The 20675-nt window shown below is 35.0% G+C and overlaps 1 protein-coding gene and 1 long non-coding RNA gene across 7 annotated transcripts in view; one reads left to right on the top strand and one right to left on the bottom strand.

The window, feature by feature from the left end:
* Stxbp5 (syntaxin binding protein 5 (tomosyn)) overlaps nucleotides 1–20675 on the top strand; it is a gene marked incomplete at its 5' end in the record, with an annotated part of 163325 nt that overhangs the window by 19637 nt on the left and 123013 nt on the right. For 5 of the 6 annotated variants that reach the window (XM_013517355.1, XM_013517352.1, XM_005390624.2 and 2 more), the window contains 2 exon segments: nucleotides 7895–7976; nucleotides 10290–10390. In XM_013517355.1, the coding sequence (XP_013372809.1) occupies nucleotides 7895–7976; nucleotides 10290–10390 (183 nt within the window). 6 annotated transcript variants of the gene reach the window in all.
* On the bottom strand, nucleotides 6883–12166 carry LOC102017705. Its single transcript, XR_261989.1, has 3 exons — nucleotides 12098–12166; nucleotides 11518–11607; nucleotides 6883–7112 (listed from the first exon to the last, which is right to left on the bottom strand). It is a non-coding gene; the product is annotated as an uncharacterized LOC102017705 (long non-coding RNA).

The raw sequence follows: 20675 nt of genomic DNA, 5'->3' as shown, positions 1-20675 counted from the left end.
TAATAATGCATTAAGAACCAATCTAAGTCCACTATTAAAGAACAAAATACTGCTTTGCAGGTATCATGAGTACCTAATTCTTCTCTATCTCTTGTCATTGCTGTCATTAATTTTAATTATACATAAGTGTGCTTAAGTGCTTATATTCATAATTGTACATAATCAGATGCAGTGTTGCTATTATTATTTTGAACAAACCATTATATATTAGAGCAGTTAAGAGTAAGTGATATGCAAATTTATTTTACCTGTACTTATTCCTTTTATGATGCTCTTCAAGCTTTACCAGGAACATCCCAAGTTCTCACACTGAACCTTTGGTGAGCTAGTGTATCTGCATTATGAGCTTCACAAGTGCTTTGTAATCATTCCTCCTGAGTGGGTTTGAATGACAAGAGCAAATTGCAGGTCAGTATTTCCTTTCTGCCACTTAGGCTTGGGCTCACTAGAGTTGAGTATTTTTCTGCTCAAATTTAGTAAATCTAAATTTTTGACCTACATTTTTTTTTCTCTAAAGAATTTAAAACATTTCTTGGTAGGCAAATCAATCAGTAACTAATTACACCTATTTTTATTTGAGCAAATTTTTATTCCATCTCTTTTGGAGGCTAATTTTGTAGGGTACAGAGTTCCAATTTGATGGTTTTCTTTTTTTTTTCCTCCTCTACATTTTATTTCTATTTTTCTATTTGTTTGCATGCTTTCTGAGAGAAGTCAGATGTAATTTTTATGTTTGTTTTATTGTTTGTTTGTTTGTTTTTTACCTCTGGCTTCTTTTAATTTTTTTTTTTTCTGTAGCTTCGATTTTTATTTTAAACTTGAAAATGACAGATCTGATTAATTCTGCTTGGTATTTTCTGAGCTTCCTGGATCTGTAATTTGGTACCTGATGTTAATTTGGGAAATTGTCATTTTTTTGATTCAAAAATTTTTTTCCTGTTTTTTTTTTTTTTCCTGGTATTTCCATCCATATAAGTTATATCTTTTGTAATTGTACCACAATTCTTGCATATTCCCTTCTGTTTTTTGAGTCTTGTCTCCTTGAGTTTTAGAAGTTCTGTTGATACCATCAAGCTCCTCAGAGGTTGTTTCTTTAACTTTGTCCAGTCCAGTACTAAAACCATCAAAGACATTTGTTACAGTGCTCTTGATCTCTAGCATTCTCTATGATTCCCTTTTCATTCCTTTCATAGTATAGCAGTTACACCTCTGTTTTTTATTTTTAGCAGTTACTCTACACTATGCAATATAAGTTAACAGCCCAAATCTACTTTTCCTTTTTAATTCTTTCTTAGAATTCTGTCTCTATGCTTACATAGCCCATCTGTTCTTTGCTACTGCTTTATCCATTAGAGCACTCAGCATACTAATTATGGCTGTTTTAAATTCCCGATCTAATTCCAACATTCCTGCCATTTCTGTGTGATTCTCATGCTTGCATTGTCGCTTCAGATTGTGTTTTTTAATGACTTGTAACTTTTTCTTGATACTGGATATGGTACATTGAGTGAAAGAACTACGCTACTGAAGTCTTTAGTAATAGGTGGTGTAAGTTGGGGGAAGGGGAGTATTCTGTAGTCCTAAGATTAGGTGTTCAGGTTTAGTGAGCCTGGGCTGTTGCATTATGAACTCTACAAGTACTTTTCAGTCCTTCTTCCTCAAAGGCGCCACTCCCTCTTTAGTGGGTTAAAATGGCTGGAGTGAATCGGAATTCAGTGTTTCCCTTTCTCTACTTGGACGGCTTGGCTCACTAGAGTTGAATATATTCCTTTCTGCAGATTAGTTAGGCTCAGGTAATACCCTGTCAGTTTAGACTTCAGAAAAAATTGTTTCTTCTAAACGCAGACCTTGTTTTTAGAACACAGTACTCTGGCATGTTTAACAGCAATCTTACTGGAAACAGAAGACTTTTCTTTGATACTTAAGTGTGAGAACTTGGTGATGTTCCTGGAAGTAAAACTTAGAAATGTGTAGGGACGCCCTAATGACTGGGCCGATCTAGAGATTTTTGACCTTCAGATTTGTCTGGTGTGAGCCTCTAGCAATTAACGAGTTCTGGTGCTTTTTTCTTTACGCTGGCACTGGTTCCTGTAGAGATTTTTGCTTATGAGTTTCTGCTTCAGTACATTGAGTTTCTCTGTATTTCCCTGTCTTTTCAGTTTGAGTGCAGTAGTTTGCCTTGTCATGTTACTTCTCTTAGAAATCTAAGAATTGTTAATTTTCTGGTTTTTTCTTTTTGTTGATCATCTTATGTCTTACATAAGCTCCTTACATACTAGACCAGAAATAAGTCTGTATTTTATATGTGAAAAAAATACATAAATGAAAAAAGGTTTTAAAACTGGTATTTCTCAAGTAGGTGAAACTATGTAATAGGGGTATAAAATCTAAAAGTACAAATTATCTTATCTGGCAAAGGCAAATAGATGCATATGTTATAATACACAAAATGAAATGATCTTCACTGTAGTAATCTTTGCTAGAGATATACTAAACAGTTATTTGCGTATATTTCTTTTTTTATTTTTTACAGTGCCAGGGGTCAAACCCAGGGCTTCTGAATGCTTTGCAGATGCTGTACCACTTACGTTATATTCTTAGCTATTGAGCATATTTCTATTAAGTCAATTAGCTAGCTTAGTTATATGTAGGAGACCATTAAAAAATTTGGGATATAAGACTTATGAGGAGGTATAATAAGGGAATTCATGATATTTTAAAGAAAGGAAAAAGAAAATCTGAGAAAGTATTTAAGCATTAAGGTGTTGCATTATTTATTATAATCGTCTGTTTGAAAAAGCTTACAAATAAGGCTGAAATCCATGTTTGGATTTCTGATTCTGAGTCAGTGAGTCTGGCATGGATAGGACATCTGCAGTTTTTTCTTTTGTTTTTGTTTTTAAAGCTCCATGGATACTTGTGGTACAGACTAGAATTGAGAAATACCATAGTCTGCATAGTAGTATTCCTAGTGAGTCAGATGGTAGATAAGAAGTGTATTCATTACTGTGTGTGAAGAGAGATGCCATTTTAAAGCAGTTACATCTTGAGACCTGTGGTGAGTTAGGAAATACCTTGACACTTTGCTCTGATTCTATACTGCTTTCAGAGGAAGGGCTGTGAAACTGGAAATATGTATTTGGAAAAATTTGAAATGAAACTGAAATTCTAGGTTTGAGTACAATGTTTTCCTTTCCTAGCAATTTGTCACTAAACATGAGAACCAGACTCACAGTAGAAAAGACTATGTAAGTTTAATTATGACTTTAAGAAGTCTAAACTTCAGGTGATCACACTGATCAGGTGAAGAAGGCAGGTGACATTTTGTGGATTAGAAAACTACAGCACATATAAATTGTTTTAACTATCACACATCACTTTATGTCTTTCCATTTTTTTTTCTCCTGGCAATTTGCTGCTTATAACAATTTCATTCATTCACTTACATTGCTGGGGATTGGACCCAGGGCCTTGAATATGCTAGGCAAGTGCTGTACCACTGATATCCTGGCCCCAAATTTTACTTTGTTAATAGGTTATATGATCTTCAATAAGATAAATGTGTGCTACCCCTCTTATTGGCCAGTTTCATTTATTCATTACAACTGTGAAATTACAGATGAAGAAAACAAAACTAATACTAAGTGATTTGTTTATATTTACACAAAATAAGTAATAGTATTGATCCTATTCTAAAACTCATCCTCTATTTACTTCACAAATGCTTTCATTAGTATTCTTTAACCATAGTACAGTGGTGTTCTTATTTTAACTTTGTTACTGAAGAATAATCACAAATGTCTCTGTTAGACTTATGCCATTTAAAGGAAGAAAATCATCCACTGACCTTTTGTTTACAAAGTAGTAAGGTAGCATGGAGTACTGACACCATGAAGGCTTGCTAGTATACTTTAAAAGGTATGGCGTAGGTACTATGTTTGCTAAAAATATAAGAATGAGATCAAGGATTTTTTTTTTTTTTTTTTTTTTGGGTTTTTCTCCGGCACCGGGAACCGAACTCATGACCTTGCGCTTGCCAGGCAGGCGCTTTTGCCGCTGAGCTAAATCCCCAGCCCCTGAGCTAAATCCCCAGCCCCGAGATCAAGGAATTATTAACAGAAATTACTGTTGTTCTAGATGGATTAAAATTATGCTCTTGGGTTTACCTTTTCTACTGAAGCAGGGGAAACAATTGGCCTTTAAAAATCTTTCTTGGTTTGGCAGTAGAATATCTGCTCAAAGAAAGTTACTTTCATAAATATAGTTAAATGCATAATATTGTGGGATAATTTATTAGTCACTTAAGAGTTCATGGAAAATTTAGTACTCATATTTTTCTTTAAACTTTTCAGGATATAAATGTACATTTTCAGAAACTATACAGGATGTCAAAGTTCTCCATTTGTTTTCTATTTTATATGTACTCTATAAAACCTTCCATTCCTAAGTTGGGAATTAAAATATGTCACATTTTGTAGAGATTAAAATAATGCCCTGACTTTGTTTTCACTGATAGGAATTGATAAATGATACTCTGGGAAAATCTATGATCTTCAAAATCTTACTACTCTTAATAATTTGCTAAGTATATACCAGTCTTGATATTACTACGTTATGCATAAAAGCAGAGGTGTCAATATGTATGTCAGCCATTTTCAAAACTCACAGTGGTGGTGACAGCCGTGAAAAGCTGTTCAGGAGCTATATTTTCAGACTTACCATTGGCTGGTCCCATTGGTTGCTTCTTTTACTACATTTTTATTTTACCGTGCTGACAATCCCAGAAGCCAGAATAAACTGTACGAGAAAAACCGTTGCTGTTATTATAATAGCAATGTGACAAATGACTGGAAGGTAAAATAAATAGGCTACAAATGTAGATTTGTGAATTTTAAGAGCTTTAATGTACCCTAGAGATGGTTTGCATCAATCTGCTGATAAAGGCAGGACTAGAATATCTTTCTGTTATCCTATACTTTCTGTTTTTCAAAAAAATGTGCTAATATTAGACCTGAGAAGGTATATCTGGATATAAGCAAGTCTCTTAGATTTTGAAAGAGCTTATTTATTCATAAATATTTCTTTAGGTTTACTGTGTGCCATATAACTTTTCCAGGCTCTGAGGGTAAAGAGATCACATTGTCATGTTCCTGTTGTCCTAAAGGATACCTAGCCTGTAGGAGTGCTTGCCTTTAGACAGTCATACAGTTCAATCACAGAATGTACCATGGAAAGAAAGAAAGTAGCTACAGAACCCAGTATTACTATGTAATAAATAAATAAGGAGAAAGAGAAAAGAGTGGTGTGGGCATGTTGAAACAGTGTAAGAAATGCTTGCATCTTGAATAAGAACTCATATTTTGAAAATATTTCCTTTCAAGCAGTATTTTTACTTACAAAATTCTTTTCTACTTTAGGGTATCTGTGGATTGAACTGCTAGATTATTTTTGTATTTCAATTGTTAGACTTAGAGATTCCCAAGGATAAGGATTATGATTCCAATCCTTAATATCTGTTAAAGTTCTCAAATAAAAAGCAAAATAAGGAATGGGTCAAGGAATTGCATTCTGTTACTTGCCACCTGTACCTCCTAGGAGCTACAGCATGGGAAAACATGGTTAGGGTATTTAATGCAACCACTTCTGCTTTGTTTCCCCTGTAATTTACCTAAGAATCTCAAATTTTTAATCAATGGGAAATAGGAGCTGGAAAGAAACTATCTATGGAGACGTGGGAAAGAGAAAGACTTGACATGTGGCTTTTTGTTCGGTTGTGTGGAGTAGCATGGAAACAGGATCTCAGTTCTGTCTCTCTGGTAGTAATGGTGTCAGTGAGACAGCTGTTGTAGCATAATGAAGTAAACCCACAATGCTGTGTCTGATTCCTTTCTGCTACTTTTCTCCACTTTGAAAATACACTAAAAGAAACTGACTTTGTTCCTGGTTTAAAGGTTAGTATAGGGCTGGGGATTTAGCTCAGCGGCAAAAGCGCCTGCCTGGCAAGCGCAAGGTCGTGAGTTCGGTTCCCGGTACTGGAGAAAAACCAAAAAACCAAAAAAAAAAAAAAACAAACAAAAAAAAATAAAGGTTAGTATAACCAAAGCTGTAATGAAGAGTTTGTGCTTTGCATTGCCCATGCATACTCCTGCTCTCCACAGAACCATTTAGCTGATTCTGGTCATGTTACTAACTTTAAATAGAATGTGTTGCCAGTGTTTCTGAATTTACCAACTTTAGAAATTATCTGTTGAGTTTCTGCATTGATAAATGAATAGTTGCTTCATATCTCTCCTCTGCTCCCATTGTGGTCAACATTTTTACCTCCTCTGTTGATTACTTACATAAATTTCAAAAATCATAGTTAATTCAGTATTTCTTGGTCTTTACATACTGGCTCTTGTTCCCCTCTACCTTTGAAAACAAGCATATTAACCCATTACTTTTCCCATACTTACTTACTTTTTCTTTCTCCTTTTCCCAACTACATCATATCTACGTAGTATAAACTTTGCATTTGATTCTAAAAATTGAAAATGAATGAACAGTATATATTGTGACTTAGTTTTTCTATTACGGCTGTTTTTGGAGGGTGGGTATTTTCTTGAACACATTTACTTCTACCAAAGAATACATTAAAAAAATTCGAAACACTCAAGTTCTATTCCTTTCCTTTCAATGTCATCCAGTTTAAATTCTAGAAGCAGATTCTTACATGAACAATACATAAAGCTAATGGCTTTTATAATTGATGCATAAATGCAAATTTATAGGAACCAGTAATTTATAAAATTGAATGCTGGACTTCTCTCTCTACTTATAAAACTGACTTTTCTGCATGTACACTATTTTAGAAACATGTCAGTTTAGCTGACATAATGAATATATTGTTAAGTCCTGATAATGACTACCATTTGAGTATAGTTACATGGTTTAATTTTCACTGCAGTTGTGTATGTTGTGTAAGAAAGTTTTATTTACATTTTATAGTTTAGAAAGTTGAGAGATGTAGTAGTCCGTCTCCTCCCCAACAAATAATGACAGAACTGGTGTAGGAACTAACTTGAAAGTAGAGATCTTCAACTCTCCTTGTGCCTCAGCTCTTCTTGTGATACCTAAAATAAAAAGTAGCCTACTCAGATTTGTGTTTATGAAATTTAGAGTAGGGCTGGACTTCAGACATACTACCATGGTTAAGGACTGCTTGCTCAATTATTTATGTTCTTCTTTCATGCTAATATATCATGACCATGTATATGCAGCATTCATTCTTTTAAAACTTAACTTTAAGCTTTTTGATATGCAGAAGCAGCAGTTTATTATGAACTCTTCCCCTACTCCTTTTGGTACCATTTTGATGACAGGATCTTTCAAAGGATAGGATCTTTGGCATTGGCTGCAGTTTTATAATACCTTCTATCCAAAGAAAAAGGGAGTGAAATCAATAACTTTGAGGAAAGTGACAGTAAAATATTTATTGCATCTAAAAGCAATATTCCAAAATGACATTAGCCTACTTGTATATTTGTTTGCTGATTTGGGCAAAGTTCAGTGCTTTGTAGATTAATTACCTTTCTTCCTCTTTTTGTATTTTAAGAGAAGGAAAATGACTTGGACCAGAATAAAATGTATTAATTTTACATTGTCTTGTTTTTGTATATTACTGATTTTAACACTTCATTTTTTTCTAGAAGTAACAATTTTCTTATTTCTTATAGACCTGTAATCTATGAAACTTGATGTGTAAAAAACCTAAATTGAAATCTCAACTTTACTAAGTGGCCTGTGTGGAATAATAGTAGGTCATTAGAATATTGGTCTTTTATATAACTAAAACTCAGTTTAAACAAAAATAAAAATACATATACCAAGCACTCCTTAATGGAATTGCTAACAGCTTTGGTCGTCCTGGAGTAGAATGTTACTGCCAGCATGACAGCGGAGCTGCAGTAATCCAGCTCCAGTTCCTGATTAATGAGGTTAGTGAATTGTTTTATTCTCTCCCACTTATATCTGAAATTGGGCTGCAGATCTCTTGCATGCATTGATATTTCAATATTTGGACAAAAAATAATTTCTTATGGGTCCGAGATAACAGTAATTCATTTTAAGGCATCGTCATAGGTAGTCGTATCATGTATTTTTTCAAAGCAGGGTTGTGAATAAAGTGGCATAAGGTAAATATTTTTGGTACCAGTTGATGCATTTCAGTTTTATCTGGGAGTTTTAAAGTTATGTAACATAGGGAACTCTATATGAAATATTCTAAACATACTGAGTTTATTATGAATAACACAATTACTTTAATGAATTACTTTCTTTTTCACTCTCTTGCTCTTTCCCTTGCTGTCTCTTTATTCTTTCCAGTCTTGATGCTAGGGGTCAAACCTAGGGCCTCATGAATTTTTAATGCTAGGCAAACACTGTAGCACAAAGCTATAGCCCCAGCCAACTCTAGTGAATTGCTTTAAAGTGCAAATAGGAATCCAACTTTATTTTTTTTTTTTTATCATTTATTTATTTATTGTCTTTTTTTATTTTTGAGACAGGGTCTCACTATGCAGTTCAGGCTGGCCTTGAGCTCACATTGTAACCCAGGCTGGTCCAACTTTATTTTTAAAGTGATGATTGCAAGTTTTGTCACTTATTGGTGGAGGTAATTGATGATGCCTTTCTTCTTGGTATGAGTATAAAGTAAAAAAGAGCTGGAGAAAACACTTTTTATTAGCACAGGAAATGCTGTGGTGGCAGATTTTTAAAAACTATGAGCAGCTCTGAGAATAGATCTTTACTGCAAGTAGTGACAGACAAGGAAAGCTGATCAGAGAAATAAGGAAGGAAGTTACAGGACTCTTGAAAAGGCTCTGAAATCCTTAGATAAGAGAATAGTTTTTGAACATGCTTTTTTTCACTAAATGCTTAGGATCCATGGAATAAATTCTTATATATAAGAGTAAATAAATTACTGAGTACCTCTTGTTTTTGATAAATATTCATAGCAGAATTTATGTATTTAAGAGAATTTAAGTCATCATGGGAATAAAATTCTAAAGATTATAATATAAAAACTACCTTCTAAATGATTTGTGACTGTAGGTTTTTCAGGGTCAGAGTATAGAGAAGTGGATGCTTTGTAGTAAAAAAGGAGAGCGTGTGGACTTTATGTATTTCAGTTTTGCATAGTCATGCTATAGCAATAGGAGCTACACAAAACAGTAGCTCTCAGAATTTTGAAAATGGAAAGGAGTGGGAGAGATCATTTCATGTAAATCTTAACAGCTGTTTTAATACTCCCAGAGAGATGAGGAAGGAGAAGATTTTAGGATTTCTCATAATATACAGATTTGGGATTGCAGGCCTTTTTCGAAATAAATATAAATTCTTTAGGTTATATCTCTTGTCTTAATCCTCTTAGTATTGATAAAGGATATCTGACTCCTTTGAGGAAAAACATTTAGATGCCTTAATAAATTAGTCTTTAGCCTAGAAAGTATTAATCTTGTTTACACATCATGCACCTCAGAAGTTTTTTTAAAAAGTGCACTTATGTAGGTCCTTGTTCAGTAGATTCTGATTTTTTTGGCGGGGGAGCTGATCTGGGATGAGACTAAGCCTACTAGATGATTTTCACATACTGCAAGGCATTTTCTTCCTCGTAAATAATAGCACTTAGTAGCAACAGATGTTTTAACTTTCTAATTTAATCACTCAGATACTGAAGTTACAGTGTGCTGAATGTCCTTATTTTCCATACCATTCTAGCATTGGATTATGATTAAGTATAGTACTTTCATAAGGATTTGCCTTAAGCAAAATGAATGAGGCTGCTTTGTATCATACTTTGATCTATTAATCATGGAAGTATTTACAGTATTGAAAGATTAATTTATAGTCTAATCTCTAATTTTAAATAACTAAGATCCTCACTGGAAAATAATTTAAAAAGTGCAGATCCTTGTTCAGTAGATTGTGATTTTTTTTTTTTTTTTTGGGGTCTGGGATGAGACTGAGCTAACTAGATGATTTTCACATCCTCACTGGATCCTAGTATACTTTTGACTTATAAGATTCTAAATTATACTTTAAATTACTGAAGAATTTAAACATAAATTTACATAGATACGCACATAATAAACTCTTAACATTTGCTGTTTAGAAATTGGGTAGGGTAAATATTCCTTAGAATTAAATCTATTGACAGAAAGCTTCCAAATTTGAGACTTTTTGGTAGTCATTAATAGCATTAATGTTTGTATAGTGATGTTATGTATAATATCTACTTTATTTTTAAGGGAGCTCTTGTGAGTGCCTTGGCTGATGACACCTTACACTTATGGAATTTACGTCAAAAGAGGCCTGCCATACTACATTCACTTAAATTTTGCAGAGAAAGGTAAGAATTCTCTCATTCTATGTAGAATACTTGTTTTTTTATTTTGGTGCATTTTTCTTTAAATTTTGTTCTTTGATTTTTTTGTGATAAACTTTATGTGCAATCTAAAAACTTTTAAAACTTTAAAGGGTATACAGTAAAAGCAAGATTCTTCCAAGACCCGTCTTTTTTCCAGAGGCAACCACATACATTTCTTTTATTTCCTTCTAGAAATAAATACAGCCTCTGTATAAAAGCAGAAATTCCTGCATAGCTCTTCCTTTGTACATAAGTGAAGCCACTGCATAGTTGTTCTTTAAGTTTTTTCACTTCAAAGTGTGTCTGATAGATCATCTAATATCAGTACATCAAATCTGGTATAGTTACTTTTTATAACTACATAGTATTTTGTTGTATAGACATACCATAATTTATTTAGTCCATCTTTATTAGTGGACATTTATTTCATTTTGTTTTATTGTAGGATTATGTTGAGTATATGTCTGTCCACATACCAAGTATGTCTACAAGATAAATTTGTAAAAGTCAAGCAGAAATTTCTTCTAATTCAATTTGTGAACTTTGGTTATTGATTAAAAGTCCCCCTTTTTTTTGAGACAGGGTCTCACTACATAGATCAGGCCAGCCTTGAACTCCTTATGTAGCCCATAGTGTAACTGGCCTCAGATTCATGGCGATACTCCTACCTTAGCCTTCCAAGTTCTGGGATTAGAGACATGTGCCACCCAATCCAGCTTAAAAGGCCTTTCTTACTCCAATTTTAAAAAAAGTATTATCTTCCATGTTCTTGTATGAAGTGTGATTAAAAAATAAAAAGAGTATTCACTAGCCATATTTCAAATTTTTATGTATGCTTCACATTTATATAGTCAGTATTAAAGGCATAGTCTATTTTTTTTTCCAGCCAAGCACTAGGCCATGTTTCTGGTTTAAGATGTGTAAGTTAGTCTTCAGGTTGTACACACAGGTGAGTCTGTGGATCAGAGGTTCTCCTCCCATGGTTCTCCAAATTGTCAAGCTAATTATCAAGGCCACAGGTAATACAACAGTTCAGACTTTTCCAGCCAGTGCCAGGGAGTGTCTAGACAAGGGGGTGGGATGTGGAGGGTGGGCATTGGAGAGCATACCTGGCAGTCAGTGGGCATTTGCTGTTGGTCTCTCTCTTATGTGGGAAGATAAATCATCTGAGTGACTTCAGCTGAATCATGTTTCTATTTCTAGAAGTGCAGAAGTGAATGAGAAGTTAGGAGAAAAGAGTTGGGTAGGGGAAGAAGAGCAAGCAAAAATTTAAGGTTCAGTTGTTTTCTACATCCTGGGAATCAGGCCAGCCTCTCAGCTCTGGGCAGAGTTTCCAGTTTGTTTGCCAATGGGATCTCAGGGGAAGCTGTGAAAGGTTCAAATGCCAAGGAGCACATGGAGATGGAAATGGGCCTCTTGGTCCTAGAATATACCTCTTGTACCACCTGCTGGACATGTAACTGGGTATCTAACAGAGTAGTTGTTAAACTGGTGTGATTTTGGACCCCTGGAGAGCATTTGGCAGTGTCTGGAGACATTTTTCATTATCTCAAGCGTGGGAGGGCATCTAGTAGGCAAAGGCCAGGAATTTTGCCACATATGCCACAATGCACTGTGTGGTGCCCACAGCAAAGAATTGTCTGGTTCAGAATATCAATAGCACCAAAGTTAAGAAGCCCTGGACTTTACCACATCAGAATGATGTTATTTGGTTAGTGAAGTGCTGTAGAAGTTCTCTTAAACAGTGTTCAATGGAGAGATTCTGCCAGGAACTGGAATCCTGGCAAAAGAATTCTCTTTGCTACTTTGTTAGCCAGTGACCTGTCCTGATAACCCACTGAGCACCAGAATGTGGAAGTATGGGTTCTAAGTTCACAAACAAAGTCACTGTAGGTAGTCATGGTAAATTTTCATAGGGAAAGGATCAAACCCCCAGGAGTCTAAGAATCAGTCATTGATGATGGTCAGAAATGGAGCACACTTTCTAGGAAAATCTGTAATGTGGTCTTCAGGACATTGTGGGAAACATGCACAGGGAAGAGAGATCCCGTCTGTTTGGCACGTGGACAAATTTTGGCAAGGAAAAGGTGCCTTTGGGTGAAGTGCAGAAAAGTTGCTGTTCTTTGTAGTGTGTGAAGCCTCAGTGTTTCCACCACTCTCCTCCTTCACTGGGTGCTGATTGTATGCAGTGGTCCTAAAAGTTACACTTGAAATAAGCTGTGGATTTCAGTTTTGAGTCCTTTAATGTGGTCACCTCCCTGACCAACAGAAGCTAATTGGTTCAGTTCAAAGTTCAGCTCCCCCTTGGCCTTCATGAGGGCCTTAGTAAACAAGGAGCTATATAGCAGGAGTACCTGGCTCTTGAGTAACTCCTCTGGGTGAGATTCTCTAGGTTGGCTCCAAACTTATTTGGCAGCTGTTGAACTTAAAATGCCAGGAAATGGGCCCTGGCCCCACATGGACTAATCTTTTTGTACAGTATTTTCTGAAACCTGAATATTTCTTTAAATAACTGAAATGATAGAGATTGCATTTGGAGAACAGGCTTCCTTAGCACTTGGCTATACATGGGGAGGGATAGGTGGAGTAAAGGCTTCCTCCAGCCCTGGGAACCTACACATAGCTGCACTACTTGCTCTGCACCTCACCTTGGTGGCATTCACTATTTTCTGTAATGCCCTGCATGTGCGTGGGTAGAAACCTTCAGCCACAGCAGCTTTCCCTGGCCGGGGCAGAGGAGAATCCTGTCAGTCTCAGCTCCTTCTTCTATCATTCATTTGTGGAAATCCACATCTCTTTTCTTTGTACAAGTGGTTAATATTCATTGTTTATGTTCTGAATCAGGTCGGGGGTAGTCTGGCCATGCTGTGGTAACAAGTATTCTCAAAATCTCATTGACTTCATATGATTTATTAAAATCTCAATGACTTCATTTGATTTATTTCTGCTTACTCTATCTGTCCTTTTGGGCTTGCTATTAACACTGTTCCTTTTCATCATTATTTTTATTCTGGATTCCTACCTGAGGAGCCAGTAGTCTTTAAAATCTTGCCAGTCATTGTAGCAGAGTGACAAAGAGGATATGCTGAAGCACATACTGACTTTTAAAGTTTCTGCTTGGAAGTAACACACATCTCTTCCATTCTTATTTCAAGGAGCAGAGTGTGTCATGTGGCCATCTCTAATTTCAGTCAAATATCCAGGAAGAGGAAAGACTGGAATATTTGCAAATAGTCATAGTGACTACCACCCTGTTTACTTTTCTTGCTGGCAAGGAATGCAGTAAGCAGTAACCCTAGTTAGTTTGCCCTCATTCCACAGTGGATTTGGGCTAATTTAAATTACGATGTTTCGCTGTTATACCATTTGTATTTTTGCTTCCAAAAAAAAGGAAAAGTAAGAAAAAATGAAAAGTTTACAAAAGCTACTTCATAAAATTCTAAACAGTTGTTAAACTTAAATATTTTACACATTTTCCTATTTTTATAAGTAGTTAAATTTATTTTGGTAGAAATTTCTATAATAGAAATCATGTAGTGATTTATATTTATTTTTTCATAATGTGAACCTCTTTATTCTAATTTTATTTATTTAAATTGTGGTAAAGTACACAAAAGTTTACATCTCATTTTTAAGTAAATAGTTCAGTATTAAGTACATTCATATTATTGTGGAATTCCAAATTTTGGTTGTATTTTTACAGTGCTTAAGAAAAAAAACTACATGAGTTGGAGTATCAAATTTAACTTGGTTTAACTCTAGAGTAAATTACTTCATTGTTTTGTATGATGGTTTTTTGTTTTGTAGGAAATTTTATTCTGAGTCATAACCTTTATCATTTCATTTCTCTTGCATAGCAGGAAACATTACCTCTCCCATTTACTCTGCAGATTATTGTAGCGTGGTGATTATGTGCAATTTGGTGGTGGCTGCTGAGTGTGTATTTGACAGCATATAGGATTGTGGTCAAGGCCAGGACAAATTTCACTTCTTATGTGTTCATAGTGAAATATCTGTTTCATCCATAAGGTGATTGTGATTTGAGAGATACCAGCTTACCAGTGTCCTTCTTTATTAGCAGCCAGCTAATTGTCTTTGCTTAGCTGTCACCTAATTGTCTCACAGACTATGTGGATTAAACAATGGAAATTTATTTTCCCATAGTTAGAGATCCTGGGTTGGATTTCTCTGAGACTTCTAGCCCATCTTGAAGATGGATGGGCATCTTCTTTTTGTCCTCTGAAGTGGTCTTCCCTCTGTGTGTGTTATGCTCTGATTTCCTTTTTGTGCAGACAGCTGATTATTGGACTTGGGCTCAGCTGTATGGCTTCATTTTACCCTAATCATCTTATGAAAGGCACCATCTCCAAACACAGTGACGTTCTTAGTTTTAAGTATTAGGACCTTAGCATATGAATTCGTGTGTGTGCACAGTTTAGCTGTAAACGGAAAGTAGGCTAAAATCAACCAGGATACAAGATAGAAAAAATTTTAAAAATCTGCAAATAGAAGAAAAAGTAAATGTTTTGAAAGCCAAAGAAAAACAAGATTTTACATTTTCTCTTTAACAATTACATGTGCTGATTGCCAGCTTAGGGATTTGTCTGTCATGCAATTTCTTCCACAGGAACTCATTTGCCAGTAGTAGTAGCTATAGTATTGAAATTCTCTGTGGCCCAAAAGGGACTAGTAGCAGCTGTGTGTCTTAAGAAACTTAGTGAGAAACTTGGAGGTGTGGGGTTTACTGCCCAGTCTCCTACTGTGATTTGAATTATGTTTCCCCCAAAAGATACCTTGACCTTATTTGGAAGTAAGATCTTTACAGATTTAATCAAGTTGATATGAGGTTATTTGGGTAGGCACTAATCCGACTGGTGTCCTTATAAGAGATGAAGAGACACAGCTGCACATGGGGGAAAACACGTGGAGGTAAGAGGTTTGAGCTGGGGATATAGCTCAGAAGCACAGCACCTGCGTGGCAAGTGCAAGGTCCTGAGTTTGATTCCTGGTACCAAAAAAAAAAGTTTGAGTAATGCATCTATAAGACAGGGAATGCCCAGGATAGCTTCAGTGCCAGAAACTTGTAAAGAGGCAAGTAACATTTTTATCAGTGCCTTCAGAGAGAACATGGTCCTGTGGACACCTTGATTTCCAACACAGCTTCCAGAATGGTGAGAAAATAAATTTCTCCAGTTTTCAGCCATACCGTTTGTGGTAATGCATTATGGCTGCCTTAGGAAACTAATATATATATTTTTTTTTTTTTTTGGTTTTCTGCTTGATATTGCTGAATCTTACTATTATGTGGTAGTAGGTTCAGATGTGTAAAGAAGTTACTTGACTGTGGTAGAAAAGGACTATTTGATAAGTAAAATTCTGACTGATAGTTGCATTATTGAGGTGTGTCATATGGCAAGTACTTTGTTCCTTTAAAATGCATTTAATTAGGAAGAGGTCATGGATTGATAAGCAGCTACAACTATCTTTTTTTTAATCATCATGAGATTATGAGATGAGTATTTACAACCATGTTAAATTTTTGCACAAGGTTTTTAAAATACCCATATAAAGGATTTTAAGACTGAGGACTAAGTTGTATATATAGATTTTCCCATTAAGTACCTAATTGTAATCTCTGATATTATTCCTCTTGCTCATAACTTTTTATTGTCTGTGAAACCATTTCACATGAATATTATTTATTCTCAAGGTTCAAGAAAAAAATCCACATTGGAATTTTATAGAATGCACTTTTTTCCCTTTTCTGTTAAATACCTAAATAGCTAAGTGTTGGTACTAATATCATAGATTTCTCTAATGACTTTTTAAAACTCTGTTCCTGATTTAGAGTTTATATGGCTGTTTCATTTGATGGTCAATGTATCTTTAATTTTAAGAAATAAGTGAAGAAAATATATGAAATATATTAATAGTCAAAATTTCATTATAATTTAAATTTATCAGTGGAACATTCATGTCTAAGGTACTGTCAAGAATAAAGGGCTGAGGCTATCGCCCAGTAGCACAGGCCTGCCTGGTAAGTGTGAGGTCCTGAGTTTCATTCCTCGTACCAAAAGAAAAAGAGAAGAAAACTATCTGATAAATGTAATCCATTCAGATACCAATATGGCAGTGGGAGATGTGGTGGTACTTACACTGTACTACAGAAATTGACTGCAACCCTAGCATAAGATATTTTTTAGTGTCATAAATAGTATAGAAACAATAACAAAAACATTATCAAATTATTGTTATTTGATTTGATTATAATATTAAATATAGTGCTTTGCATTTATATGAAGGTTATAATTTTCTCGGTATGCACATAAACAGTATAAAACTAAGATAGCTTATAGAAGAGATTTTGGCCCAGTACCAACCCTAAGAAAATCTACACAGGTCTTAGAAAGATTTTGAATTAATTCACTGCACATATTAAGTGAGGAGAAATTTAATCACAATATTGGAACAAATGAAAGATCTAGAATTAGAGTGTCTATGGTAATTACATCATATTGTTAGAATACTTTTCTTGAAAGCAGCTTAGTGAAAAAGTATACAAGCATTAGAAATGAGAGTGATTCGATGGGATGCAATTAAGGACTAGAATACAGGAGTAGAGGGTATATACTAATCTGAGCCTAATTCTGGTCTCCAAAGAGAGAGTTGATTATTGATATGGAAATGAATGAGTTGTCTTGGGAATTCTGCATATAAAGAACCATACATTCAGACAAAACTTAAAAAGAGAAAGAATAAACTTTTTTAATGGTGTGAGGAAAGACAGATATGATCTGATGAACTCGAAACTATAAAAGGAAAAATGGCCAGAAAGTGTTGGATAACTTCTAGGTTAATTATTCATAATAACAAAGAAGTTCAGACAGAGAAGGGGAGAGATATTCAAAGATATTTTATCTATTGTATAAGACCCTTACCAGGTCAGTGAATTATATGGAAGGGGGAGATATGTAACCAGAGGTGAATATAAGAGTAATTTAGCTCTACTAATGAACGGAATGAACTAAGATCTATAAAAAGTAATAAAAACAAAGAATGAATAACTGCAAACATTTTCAATGGAAGTCAGTATGGAGATTCCTCAAAAAACTAAAACTAGAAATTATGTTTGACTTAGCTAGTCCCCTTCAGGTATCTTCCTGAAAAAGTTAAAACCATTATTTATAGTGATACATGCATACTCATAGCAGCACAGTTTATAATAACTAAATCTTGGAAGCAGCCTGTATGTTCACCAGTACATGAATGGATACGGAAAATGTGGTATTTACACCCAGTGGAGTGTTACTGCTGCAAAAAGAATGATACACTTGAGTCATTTGTTGAAAAATAGACACACCTTGAGACAATAATGGTAAGACCATAATTATATAAATGCAAAGCACTATTGTGTCTGAAATAAGTCAGACAAAATATCACATGGTTTCTCTTACATGAGAAACCCAAATTATAGATAAAGAGCAAAATAAGAGATAATAGGAAGTAGGGACATAGATTTTCCTCAGAGTGGATCAATGGAGGGAGAGGGGAAGGAGGGGAGGGAAAGGGGATGGAAAGGAATGAAGGTGTGTTATGTGTGTACACTGACCCCACACACAGATATAAGCATTATGCAATGCAGTCATATACAGATAGAAATAAAGAACACTTTCATTTGTATTTTTAGGGCTAGAAAGCTAAGGAGATTAACATTAGATAGTGTTTGGGCTTATATGATTCTTCTAACTGTCTTGATGCAATATTTGCCCAGACAAATTATGTCTTAGGTTGCTGAAAGGATTGACTGTTGTACCATTATTGACTGGTTGAGGAGCAATATGAAGCAGAACCTTCAAAGTTGAAAATGAAGTTGCCTGGATTATGTGACATAACTGAACTTCTTATACCGTAACCTGTTTATGAGAGGGTTTTAATTATTATAGTAACTTCTTTTGCTTTGTTCATATATTTCATGGCTCCACATTTCTACTTTTATGTGTATTTCTGTGGTAGGCGGAAGAAGATGAGTTCCAAGGTGTGTGCCTCGGTTATACACATACCACACTCATCTAGCTGAAGGAATTTTATTAATGTAACTAAGTACCCCAATTAGCTGACCTTAAGATAGAGAGATTATCTTCAGCAGGCCTGATTACCTTTAAAAAATACTAGATTTTTCCTGGCAAAAGATTTGGTGTGAGAAAGATTCAATGGAAGGCAGATTTTATCCTCGTTGGTCTTGAAGAGGGAGGGGTCACAGGATCTAAGAATGTATTCTCTGATAGACAACGGAGAGATGCAGACTTATTCTTACTACAAACTCCAGAAGTCCAGCTTTACATGTGAAGCTCAGGAGCAGACCCGGGAATACTGTGTCTGGTCCCCACTGTTGCCATGTATTACTCTTTCCACTCCCATCTCAATGCACATCTTATCGTAGAAACGACAACATAACTGCGGTCCCTGTCTTACTCTTCGTACAAATTTGAAGCATATGCAATTAGTAGAAAACATGTCATCTAGAACCTTAGCTGTAGGACAGTCTGAGGAAAGTCAGTTTTAGCTTTCCAGCATCTGCAGTTCTGCATACAGGAGGAGGTGGATATGGACGCCAAGTAGCAACAGACAAAATCCAGCACCCTCTGTCTCTTACCTTCTTTTCCCAGACACATCATCTACAAAATGCCACTAAATACTGCTTAAGAAGCATTGTGGTAGAAGATGGGAAGCCATTATTTCAAATAGATAATGATGTAATCTCTCTTGCTTTTGAAAAGATAACTCTTGGGGCAGCTTGGAATGAGTTTAATAATCACTGATGATGGTTTCAATGAGGCCCATGCTGTGAGGATGGATAGAGAGGGAATAAGTCCGGAACATCTGATTGTGTTGTTAACTAATTTAGTAAGTCTGCATTTTTTATATAGTTCCTTCACTCATTTAACAAGTACTTATTGAATAATTTCAGGTGTAAAATACTGTGATAATTGCTGAGAATATAAATATGATGACATATTTCCTGTTAATGTTGGGTTAATCTTATTGTAATATAGGCCCATAGATGAATTTATACGTTAATATTCCTTTATATGGATTAAACTGTAGACGTCTGAATATTGCATTTATGCCTGTGTTTGTGGATGACTAATTTCAGCTTTAGAAGTCATAAATGTTCTTCTGTCAAAGAAAGTTGGTAATAGTAAAGTCTTCCACATTTAGTGCCTGACTACATACATAATAGTTGATAGACTTGCTAACTTTAAATGAGTAAGATACATGTATTACTTCCTAACACTGAACAGTTGTATATATTTTAAGTTCCTTAATCAGATACAGGAATGATCATGTTCCTAGTAACACTAGTGTAAGGTATGTTTAAGTCAAGTATAGAATTTAGAATACAAGCATATTGAGGGAATTCTATTTTTTTCTTTGTACTGTATTTCTATTCAATTGGTTTCAGCTAGACTCCCTTTTTTTTTTTTTTTTACCTTTCTGAATTTAGCCATTTTAAGGCAGCTTTTCACATTCAATTTAATATGCTATTCTTATAATATCAAAATATATTACTGTATTAACGTATTTACTGAATTTCAATTCTTTCATGTGTGTCTTAACTGTATGTATTAGTAAATGTTATTATTTTCATTATAACTTTTTACTTTAATAGTAGATGCCAACACATAAAGAAATTAACTTGTTCTGGTATTACAAAAAACCAGAGTCACTGTTGTCATTATCATGTCTGATTTTCTAAATACCTTAAAAGTAAAAAATCTTTATAATGAAGATACAAGAAAAACAATAGTTATGAATTTGATTTTGACCTAAGGCAGTGCAGTGTTTCATCCTGGTGATACCTGACACTGTCAAGGGACTAAGTCTGCCGTAGCAAAGGTGAGCTTGCCCTGTAGATATTTACACAGTGAAGTTGTCTGACTGGTAACTGGGGTTGGGTGATCTAGTTTGCCTTTCTCATGTCTGGTCATTGGTTCTGGCTATGGGTTTGGCCACCATCTCCATTCCACACTGGCTGGTGTGGAATTCATCACATGGCACCTGGGTGGTTTCCAAAAGCATTAAGAAAGAGGGGAAAGCCTTCCTGATCGCTACCTTTGGCACATTTGCTAATGGTCCATTGGTGAGTGCAAATGATTGAGTCCGAGAGTTCATATATTTTTCACATTTGTTGTTCTAAAATCTTTTTAAGTTTGAAATGTTTGAACTAAGGCTTTTCAGTGCCATTTGTTTCATCACTACATATATA

The sequence above is a fragment of the Chinchilla lanigera genome, unplaced genomic scaffold, assembly GCF_000276665.1.
Source record: "Chinchilla lanigera isolate Chin_1 unplaced genomic scaffold, ChiLan1.0 scaffold00038, whole genome shotgun sequence".
NCBI classification, from domain to species: Eukaryota; Metazoa; Chordata; class Mammalia; order Rodentia; family Chinchillidae; genus Chinchilla; species Chinchilla lanigera.
This window is presented reverse-complemented; position numbering and strand designations above follow the sequence as displayed.